This window comes from Centruroides vittatus, unplaced genomic scaffold (assembly GCF_030686945.1).
Source record: "Centruroides vittatus isolate TY-2023 unplaced genomic scaffold, ASM3068694v2 contig_388, whole genome shotgun sequence".
NCBI lineage: Eukaryota > Metazoa > Arthropoda > Arachnida > Scorpiones > Buthidae > Centruroides > Centruroides vittatus.
The window spans coordinates 22,284-34,523 of NW_027122204.1; the positions used below are offsets into that span (position 1 = coordinate 22,284).

General features: G+C 28.4%; 1 protein-coding gene across 1 annotated transcript in view; it reads left to right on the forward strand.

The window, feature by feature from the left end:
* The window catches only part of LOC136975776 (protein lev-9-like), a 41,213-nt gene that overhangs the window by 5,542 nt on the left and 23,431 nt on the right, over positions 1 to 12,240 (forward strand). Inside the window, exons 2-3 of the mRNA XM_067270894.1 lie at positions 2,693 to 2,803; positions 8,547 to 8,735. Coding sequence (XP_067126995.1) covers positions 2,713 to 2,803; positions 8,547 to 8,735 — 280 coding nt within the window. The 5' untranslated portion in view covers positions 2,693 to 2,712. The remainder of the gene's footprint in view (positions 1 to 2,692; positions 2,804 to 8,546; positions 8,736 to 12,240) is intronic.

The following is a 12,240-nucleotide window of genomic DNA, read 5'->3' on the forward strand; positions in this document are numbered from 1 at the left end:
AGTATTATATTTACTATTACTATATTTACTGTTACTAGCTTCTTATGGTGTAAAAAAAAAACAACAGAAGTGTTCAATATTCTAGAGACAAGTCATTGAGAAAAAAATGATGAATGCAAAAATCAAGATAATTTCTAGTTCATTATAGTCTGTACAGCAAAAGAGTAGACATGAGTCATCTGGAGCTAGAAGGATTTGATTTATGTCAAAAGAAAAGGTATGGAAGGAGATGTGAAAGTTGACACTTGGATCTGATCTTTCAGCTATTCTGTTTTTTACATTTTTAAAATGTTTTTATACTATTTTTATCATAATTAATTATTTATTTAAATGTTTTTTTTTGCAAATTTTATTACTGTGATTCATGTGTCAATTCCTACATGTCTCCTTCTGCCTCTTTCATCTGACATAAACCCTTTCTGCTCAGACTGACTTGTGTCTCTTCTTTTGCTGCTCTGCGATTTCATTCCTAATGTGTGATTTCTGGCTTATCACTATAAAAATAAATGAGACAATAATGAAGTAGAACAATTAACTATTATAAGGTTTTTGGTAGACCTTATCACTGATTACAAGAAGAGCCCAATGTAACTAAAGCTTAATATTTTCTCATAAGGAATGAATTAATAGGCTTCCTTTTAATTTGTTCATAGCAATAAGTACACAATTTTCTGTTTATTTGGAGCTTTCTAATTTTGTTTTTGATCTGTAGATTTAGAAGTTGGGAGGATCAGTCTTATAAGATTGACCTGCAGATGTGAAGTGCTGGCTGATTTGCTCCTTGTCTTGCATATGGTATGCTGATATGCAAATTTTAAGTTTTGACTCAGTTTTAGAACAAGCAAGTCAGTTTAACTCAGATTTTGTAATCAAGCTCTTAGATTGCTTCTTCGCTTTGCTTCCTGTTAAAGAAATTGTTGTTAAGAAATTTATACAATCAAATTAAAGTTTTTCATAGACAGTAACATTCTGTACATAAAAAAATTTAAAATAGCATTTGCTGCTGATGATGATAGTAATATGATGAGAACTAGTAATTCTTTGACTACACATTTTAATGTAAATGTACCATATATATTTATTTTAAAATTGGTGTAAATATCAGTTGTAGTTTGGCATCATATGTGCATACATTTGTGGCTATCTCTAAAGTTCACTGAAGAAAGGAAGAAAAATGTTTAAATAATGAGGAAACCATTATTATTTCTTGGAATCAATATCGATGTCTTTTATCACAAGCTTGATGGTTTTAGTACACTGTGGTGTAAATTTTTGTATTAGTTCATTATTTGAAGAAAAATAATGATTCTGCCAAATAGTTTCCTAATAATTTTTATTATTTTTCTGTTTTTTTTTCAATGAACTTCATAGATAAACACAGGTGTGCATAATGTTATGGCAGTCACATAAAACTTTGAATGCTCATAACTTTTGATCAGTATATTTTTTGAAAAAATATTTTAGATAAAGTTTTTTGTTTTTTACTTAAAATCATACTGTGATAAAAAATGGGGGTTCCTATTTAAGAAAATGAAGTTTGTCCCATTTTCACTGATTTTAGAGCCATCTGTGATGAAACCAATAGTTTCATCTTGTGACCCCCCCCTTGAAGTCTGACATTTTTGGTTCAATGAATTTTTTGTAGTATGTATATTTTTTGAGTTATTCCAGTGGATTGATTAAAACAGACCATCCTATATAAAGCCAGATAATTTGAAATCCATAGATATAATTTAAATTGAACTTCAAAATGTCTGTTTTTTTTTCTGTTCCATACATATTAAGAGGGTCTTTTTTCATATCTATTGTTGGTTTAACCACATTCACAACAGAAGAAATTGGATGGCGAGGACAGAACTTATCATCTGGGACTTACTGTCAACAAAAAATTCCTGGGGTTGTTTACTCAGATTTTATCTTGGTCCTGCAGAGCGATTGACTGGCATCTTAACTATTCTAATCTTCTGGCTGTTGCAATTAATGTTTGAAATTATTCTTGTGTAAATCTCTGAACATTTTCAGAAATTTATATGGCTTTGCAAAATATTTGAGACCAAGTATATATTCAATAATTATATTTTGAATAAAATAGTTTTGTCTTTTTATACTTTCTCAATTTATAATTGTTATCTAAATAAAATATTGATGACAATTACCGTATTTTACGGACTATAAGACGCACCTAAATTTTTAAGCAATTTAAAAAAAAAAATACCTATAAGACGCTACGAACTATAAGACGCACCTGAATTTTGGAAGCAATTTTTCGAAGAAAAAAGTGCGTCTTATCGTCCGTAAAATACGGTATGTAATTTTTTGGTTGTGTATTACATTTAGGCCTATTTTTGTCATGCCATTTGATATTTTTATTATTTGCACAGATGTTTCCTTTATCAGTCTTAAAGTATTTATGAGAAAAAGTGGAAAAATAAAATGAGAATTAATATAATTTTATAAGCTGACATTTTGTAAATAATGTAGTGAAAAGTATAACATAATAATTTATTTGTAATAATGTAATGAAAAGTAATAATTCTGTATACACTTTTGTTTTCATTTTCTTTTATTTGCAGGTTTTTTGGTCCATAATGCCAAGAAATGTTAATCCATTATTTACTCTTTTATAATGTAGTAATGATGCAATAAATACCATATAAAAAGATATTTACTTTTATAAATCTTTATTTTTCAGATACCGAATGTTAAAGAACCATGTTTGTTTGCATATATCAACAACGAAAATGGTTTTATTACATAATGCTGGTGATTATTAATAATGTGAACTTAATATCTAGTGATGCAGGTATTTAAAATTTTAAAGATCATTATTAGTAAAATATGATATTTTAATATTAATTCTATTAATCTGATATTTGTAGGAAATTTTGATAGATAAATATTTTATTGTTTCGTAGATTACATTAGTTTTTCAATTACGATGTCAAATTATAAGACAAAATATAGAAACTTACATGAAGTTTCGTAAAATTAGAAGTTTTCTTAAATCAAAAAATTTAACTTTAAGAAATTGTTTTAAGTTTATAAAATAAGTTATCTAAATTTTAAAATATATATACTATAAAAATAATAATCTGCATTAATTTTACCAACTTAAAATGATGAAAATCTTATATGAATCTTTCTTTGCACAATATTTCTTAAACTTTATCCAATATTTAATTTTTAGTAACTAACTTTAATAATGTAATTGTCAAAAGTGACTATAAGTTGTAGAAAGTTATAATTGGTTTTCTTAAGAACTGTGTTTGATATCATTCTTTTTATTACATGCTTTTATTTAACTGGCTTTGTATTATGTGACAAAGCAAGTTAAATTTTTTCTGATCCTTTGCATCATATGTTCTCAAATCTTGCAAATCAAAATTCATTCACTTATAATTAAGATAAAGTTGAAAATGCATCTTAATGATGGTATAGAGGTGGTCCCACCCCATTCTTCCTACTCAAAATTCGATAAACATAACCATATGTAGTATTTAATCAGTAATATCAATAAATAAACAATGCTTACTGGAATTGATTCTATAAAGTAAAATAACAACCTTTTTTTTGTTCCAGCAGTATTTTAATTACGTAAAAATGTTTTCAACTGCTTTGAGCAGCCTTCATCAGTTAAACATACAGCAAAAAAGAACATAGAATTATAAAATTATGAAAATAAGAATGAAGAAATTTCGTAAATTTAGAATTCTTCGTTCTTATTTTCATAATTTTATACTTCTACGTTCTTTTTTGCTGTATGTTTAACTGATGAAGCAGTTGAAAACGTTTTTTACATAATTAAAATACTGCTGGAACGAAAAAAAAGGTTGTTATTTTACTTTATAGTGAAATCAATAGGTTATGTATATTTTAAATGTGTGTGTGTGTAAATGCATTGTAGTGATGTATATGGTAAGAGTGGCTCAACCTTTCTACACTTTCATCCCAAACTCAAAAAAGCATAAACAAAATTTATAATTTAATCAGTAATCTTATTTGTAAATAATTCAGATGTGTATATTTATCATAAGTGCATTATAGCGATGTAAAAACAATTATACATATATTATTCCTCATTCTAATATTTAAGAAATTTTCATGTCTTCTATGTATTATAATTCAATATTATCAAAATGCCATGGTAGAATATTTTATAACTTTGAATGAATGAGATTTCATACAACATGCATAAGTGATAGAGATAAATTCTTATCAGTTCAAATTTACCAAAAACTTTAAAACTTTCTAAACACTTGTTTACATTATTTCTTTCAAAAATTGATTATCATCTCAAGCCTGATAGTTATATTAAAGCCAGATGCTTTTCAAATTAAATTGAGCTGTATTACTGCTGCTATTACTAATCAAATACTACATAATTTGGCCTAGAGGTAGGCTTTAAGTGCCATCTCTTATTAAATTTAATAATTAAATTAATATTTATTTAATAATTAATAAGGCTCTGAAAGTACCTTCTAAATTATTCTCCTTGCCTTATGGTATTGCGAATGTCAAAAATCGATTACAATTAGTGGTATATATTATATGTTTTTAATGTTTAAATCTATTTTATAAAGAAATGAAAGCCCATCTATACCTAGTAATCTAGGGTTTTATTACACTTGCCAAATCCAATATTTTAAGCCTAGTCTTGTCCAAAAAATATGTTTTCACTTCTGGTCCTGCTCTTGTCAGACAAAAAAAATCTGATATCCAAAATGAAGCATAACCAGCATTATACAAAATAATAATAATAAATAGTTCAAAATGATATGTTTCAGTACTAACAATAGCTAGCTACTTCTGTATTACCACCTGTAAAGAATGCAAACTGCTTCTGCATTAAGATTATTTTCTTGCACTTATTTAAGAAATTCTGATGATGCACTAGCTGCAAAAATCTTATAGATCTACTACTATTTTATCAATATTTCATAACTGTTGGGTTATACAATTTTTCTTATATATATACACATACATACAGGTATACCTCATACAACATGGTTTGAAAAATAGGGAATATCCTCTGTACAACATGACTTCCAGTTTTGCTCTAACAGTTTTGTAAATCCTCCTTACAAAATTTCACAATTTTTAAATGTAAACTTTGTTATTTGATATTTTTTTAATTCAAGTAAGCACTCATGTCTTGAATTTGCCTATGAATTTTAGAATATTGAAATTTTCAAATTATTTTGTGCTGTGAATCAGATTTACTTTAATGAGAACTGATAGTGCAATTTTTTTCTTCTTCCTGTCCTAACTTTCCTATCAACCAGATGTTGTTGATGATGTTTTCAGACTCTAGCCCTTAAGATGGTCACTGTGTTTTCTTTTTATAGATTAATCTTTGTATTTAGTACAGTTTATTTAAACACTTTTACATGAGTGTTGTTAAACTTTTTAACTGTAGGTATTACTTATTTTTAACTGTAGGTATTTTTACAAATGAAGTAATGTCTTCATTTGTAAAAATGACAAATGAAATACAGTGGTATCTCTGTACTCTAACAATTCAGTATTTGAACACAAATTCTGGAAAAAAGTCACTCGGTACTTGACTGAACAAATGCAACACACTAGAAGAAATTTTTTAATAATAACATATTTTTAGTTTATTTTTTTTATATGAAAATGGGCAGATACTTCTGATCAAGATCAACAAAAAAAGCTGAGATGATGATGATGATATTTTGTAAAAAGAAAATGCCCTCATTTAACTAAAATTAATATTAACATGTAATATGGTACTTTTAATTGTGATTGTTAGTTATTGATTGCTTTAATCAATACATTTATTTTTCTTAGTAACAAAAAAAATAGTATACTTTTGTTAACTTCTGGAACCTAACCCTATGTTTTGTATTAGTCCATGGATTCGCATAACATGGCACTTTTTTGGAACATAACTACAGTGTTAAATGAGGGATACCTATATATATATATAATGAATAATACTGCATTATTCCATTGATCTGGTAGGAATTGAATGAAACTTTATTAGTGTGATCTTAATGACAATGGTAGTATTACAATGTCATTACAAATGGACAGTTTCCAGTGGAACAACAGTAAAATTTGAAGGAATCCTCAGTACCTTGGAGAACCTTCTTTTGCCTGGCTATAGTGACAATACAGTTGGCATATACAGGCACTATATGCTATCCTGCAACAATTTGCCCACAGATTTTATAACTACTACTCTGGATTTGTCATTCATAGATGGTCAAAGCTGGTAAACCATCTGGTCCTGCAAATGCTTGATGGGTGACAGAAATATCAATAATATATCTGTAGAAACTTTTTTGTATCAGCATAAGAAAATATAGTAAGTCTGCCAGCAAATGTATATTTTCATATACAGAGGAAGTCAAAAGTACTTTGCATCCTTTTCATTCAAAAAGTGCTGAGAATATATTAATTTTAATATAGTGATACAGGAAGTCATCATGATGAATTGGAAGGAACTTTTATTGGTTGACTTTGAAAATCATTTTTAAGGTCACTTATGTCAACTTTTTAATGAACAGAAGTAATGTAAAAGTTCCAATATGAAGTTAGAGCACCATTCAGTCTAAAACCATTTTCTGGATTTTTAATCACTATTTCTTTTAAAAAACTGAGGATTAAATGTGATTTTAACTGATTTTGAAAGCCATTTTCAAGGTCAAAAAGGTCCCATCCTATTCTCCATGTATGTCTTCTTATTTAAGTACAATTAATATATCTTCAGTACTTTTGAAGTGAAGAGAGTAAGGATGCACTGTGAAGGGACTTTTCATTCATCCTGTATATAAGTATATTTCAAAGATAAAATCTTAATAGTTTTTTTTTAATATATGAATTTTGTTCGTACCTTTTCAGATACATTGTAAATTTATAGATAGATTGAGAATTGACTGAATATATAAGATATTAAGTTAGACAAAAATATTATCTTAAATAATGCTGCATGTAATTATTTTAGATAAATTAAACAAATACATAAATTGTCATTTATTTTGATTTATTTCATTGATAATATACATTTGCTTTATTATGAAGCAGATTTTAAGTAATTACTTATTTAATTATATATACATGCATGCAGAGTTCTCAAATTATGTATTGAAATGCATGATTTTAAAATAATTGAATAGAAAATCATTACACATTGGTCAAAATTCATTCACAATTCAAAATTAATGCATGGCATGGATTTTCTTTTGTCATTAAAGATAAACAAGTTTCGAGATATGACGGTTCCTACACAGTAAACAGTACAGTTAATAGGTTTAATTGGTGGTAGAATGTTTTATTAATACAATAGTAAGTAGTTCACATTCCTATATTAACTATAAATAAAACATTTTTGAATACCTTAACAGAAATAACTTGTCAATAGTTTCTAGTGCCCGACTTTCTTCAACCATTAAGATCCGAACCAAACTCGTAGCCAATTAGAGAAAAGCAGCATTAATTGCAACTGTATACTGTATTGTAAGAGATGTTTCTCAACTGCAACTTTCTGCTATCAAAATGTAGTTGCCAAGCTTTGAATTTGTAATAAACATTTTAGTCCATAATTTGAGAGATGTTTCAGGAGAAAATTATTTGAGATAAACAGGGAAAAAATATTGAATTTAGGCTGAAAATGCAGGGGGAAAAATAAATTTTGAGATGAACATGTTTGAGATACAGGTTCAACTGTGTTTGAAAATTTGATGCCAACATCTTGAAGAATAACTAAATTCTTCAAATATTTTCTTGATATACTAACTTAAGAGAAGACCTATATTATTATTAATGAGTTTAGTAAAAATTTTCCTTAACCAACTTTTATTTGTAATTCACAGCAAGATTTCTATTTACAAACTGAAGCTTTTAAATATAAAACTGTTAGACTAATCCAACAAAATCAACAACTGTTTCCAACTACTCATTCTTTCTTCATTCTTTTTAGTTTATACCTTGTTTTGTATTCTCATGTTTTCAAGAACCTTTGAAGAGTTAATCCTTGTTCAGAAAAATCTTTATATTTTATTTTTTCATAACTTTAGCTTATCCAAACTGTTTTCATTTTATCGGTGTTAAATGTTATTTATTGAAACCATTAATATAGCATACAGGTATATCATCATTCATAGATACGAATGACGATATAGTGGTGTTAGTAGAGTCAAATTTAAATGCTCAGAATACTATTAAGTCACTTAACATTAGTTGTAGTTGGAAAAATTTTGTTTTAAGGTTATGTGAAGTTTAGAATACATATGACTGACACTATGGACACACTCATCACATAATTTGCAAACCCTTGTATATAAAATGTTTGTCATAAACAGTATTAAAAACAATAATTCTTTCTAGTTTGTGTGATTAAAACTTACTTGAATTTATAGAAAAATAAATGATTATTTTTGTTTTTTTATTAATCAGTTTTAATTTTGTTTAAAAAAATTTTTTGTTAGACATGATTTTATTAATATTTTTAAGATTGTGCTTTTTTTAGCATTGTTTATAATAGAATAAGATTTTAAGCATTTGATTATTTTTCTTTTCAGATAAATGTGGTGATTTACCTAATCCAGCTCATACAAAACCTCTTCGTGATCAATCACCTCCATTTGAAGTAGGCACAAAATTGACATTTGATTGTAAAATAGGATATGTAGATTCAGGCATTAAATCTACTGCTGAATGTATACTTGAAAACAATAATGCAGTATGGGACATACAAACTAAATGCATAGGTATGATGGTTATACTGAAATAATAATATTAAAACATTTCTTTGATAATTTTTGTAAATAAAATTTTAATCAGTATAGAAAAATTTTGCTTATTTTAGTTTAAATAAGTAAAATGTTAAATAAATGTATTCAGAGATCAGTGGGAGCATGTGCCCCTCCAGTGATTTCTCTGGAAATTCAAAAGATTTTTCCAGTTATTTTGCCACTTTTGATTTTTATTGCTACATTGAAATCTTCCTTTTACTCATTATTCTGTGAAAATTAAATTTTTTTACTGTTGCGTTTATTGCATTGATTTTCTTTATAATAGCTATCATCTCATTTCAACTTTTTCACCAGAAAATGGCAGGGATGCAAAATATTTTCAAGATCCAAAATTATTGTACACTAGTGTTCGGAATAAAGCCATATTTTAGGAATAAATTAATAATAATTAGTATTAAGTTTAAAATTTCAAATTAAATCTTACAATTAATTAAATAGACCTACCATATAATTTACCACACAACACTAACTAATAAATTAACAATTTTTTTTTAAAATTAAAAAAAAAAAATGCTTTAATTTCATCATGGGATAGCATATACAATTATAAACTTAGTGTAAAATGTCGATTCATGGAAATAAAATTGAAGTTATCACCCAATGCCATAAATGACCTATTTTTAACATAGGGTTAACTTTTTTTACATCCAAAACTTCAAACTTTCACAACACTGGTTGTGAAATTTTTCTGAAAAATTATTTGAGAAATGCACCATTTTTGCAAACAAACTGTTTGATTGATTTATTATTATTATTATTAATTTATTTATTTATTTATTCAGAAAACAAACATTTTTATGATGTTTTAAAATTACACAACGCACAAAACCAACACCAGCAATATGAAAAGAAAAAATTTACTAACGTTTTCGTCTATGTAAAAATAATATAGAACAAAATAGCTAACAAAAATTGAATGCTTTTTTTTCAGATGTTCCTATTGATTATGTAATTAGAATACATTGCATTTAAAATTTGTTATGTTTGGGATATGATTTCAAAATATGTATATTATTTAAACGAATAAATAATCAATCAGTCACCAATGCGAAGATTACATGATGGGCAAATACCCTTGAGAAAAGACTTGGGATAATCATGAAAACAAATTGAGATGGATTATGAGTTCTCTGAAAGTTGATTGTGACAACCACAACCACATGGCTTGGTATGTTGAGATAATATTCAACCACTAGAGACACTCTTAAATGTCTTCAAACATGGTCATCTTATTCTCCTCCTCTTGGTCTAGTATATTCAAAATGATACCTTCAAATGTATCATTTTGAAGCTACTAGACCGAGAGGGAGGAGAATAAGATCCCAACATTGAGAAAATGATTGAAGGACTAGATCACTAAATGATAGGACTAGATCAATGGAAAACCATGATGACAATCTGCAATAGACAGGACAATATTTCGTTCAGGACCCTCTGGCCATCCATCAGGGTGTCTAGAAGATGGTTGAATGGCCATGACATTGTTGCCTTAAGGGCAGATAAATCAAAACACTTGGTACTTATGAAAAAGGAATCATACCACAGTGCCATAGTACAATATATCTCAGATGTGGAATGCACAATAGCACCTTATGGTTTCCTTGAAAAAATAACTGCCAAGGTTTTAAAGATCTCCAACACTCCTCTTGCTAATATTTTGAATCTGTCCTTAATGAGAGTTATGGTACCAACACTGCCACACACATTTGCATTCTCAAAAATGCATAAGGTCAGCCAACAGTTACATACAGTAGTAGATAAAACTACTACTTCCACTATTAAAATGTAGAGACTACTTAACAAATACATCAATTGCAATCTAGAGGAACATTTGTACACTATCACTAATCCAGAACAAGTACTTCAAAAACTATGAAGTATTAACAATTCAATGGTGGTGTATTTCACACTATGTTACTATGAAGCATTGTTCCCATCTATAAAATTTGAACCATGTTTATGCTAGCTGAGATATTTTCTTCTGGCAAACGTAAAGGGTGCTTATAAATATCTCCCTGATGTGTTAGATCTAGCACACTTGATGGTGCACTCTTCCTTCTTCGAATATGAAGATGTCACTTACCTACAGATGAGGGATGTACCTATGGGTAGCCCAATATCAGGAACTGGTCAGAAAGCATGAGAATGCCATAATACCTAACTTTCACGAGGATATAGCATATGTCAGATACATTGTTGACATTCTCATAGTATGGAACAAAATACCTAACCTTGACTTGGTACTTAGATGGCTTGTTGTTGAGGGCTTGGCTTATGAGCTTGTTGTTGGCTAACCCTATGGCTTGTTGTTGAGGGTTGAACAAGAGAGTTGTACAACTGTACATTTTTTGGATAACATCAAAATGGTCATTTTTCCACCTGTGTTTCTGTAAGGAGTCATATTACACCTCTATTTATACCTAACAATTCATATAACCCTTATTGTTACAACAAAGTCTCTGCTTTTTGAACTCTGGTAAAAAAGGCCCACAAGCATTGTTTGGAGCAGAGTGAAAAGGAAAAACAAATTGTCTTAAATCAAGTCCCTGGCAACACAACATTGATACCCATCTTCTTTGGTCAACTATCTCATAAAGCAATATCTATGTAAGGGGAACAGAACTATTCCACAAGAAGAACAAATGAAAGTTATCACATACATGACTTCTACTCTCCAGGGGTTTATGCAGTACAGTACCTGTTTCCGACAATCAAGTCCGTTGTTCATTAATATCCATTAGAGCGATAGCAAGAGGTCTGGCCATGAGGATGAAGGAGCATGAATATTCTATGAGAAAAAAGCTGTCAACTATAGTGTTAGCATGTATTCGAGTAGTGATGATGTACGAGTTGAACTGCAGGATGTAAAATTGTTACACAGGGTTTCAGATAGAGCACAACTTTTAAATACCTGGAGGCAGTTGAAATCTATCAAGCAATTAAACAGGGAGTCACGATTAATTTCAAGAAAATGGGGCACTGTCCATTGCATGGTGCATCATTTTGAACTAGATCCCGACAGAAACTTGCATTAAGGATAAATTAAATTGCATGTGATATTTATGTCATAGTAATTAATGTGAAATTAATTGATTTTTTATTCATTTATCGTTTAAATAATACTGTATTTTACAGACTATAAGACGCATTTTTTTCTTCGAAAAATTGCCTCCAAAATTCAGGTGCGTCTTATAGTCTGTAGCGTCTTATAGTCCGTAAAATATGGTATACATATTTTGAAATTATATCCTGAACATAACATATAAATTTTAAATGTAATGTATTCTATCTAATTATGTAATCAGTTGGAACATTTGAAAAAAAAGCATTCGATTTTTGTTACCATTTTGTTCTGTATCATTTTTATCTGATGATGTCTATTTTTATATAGACGAAGATGTTAGTAAATTTTTTCTTTTCATAGTGCAGTGTTGGTTTTGTGCATTGGGTGTTTATACAA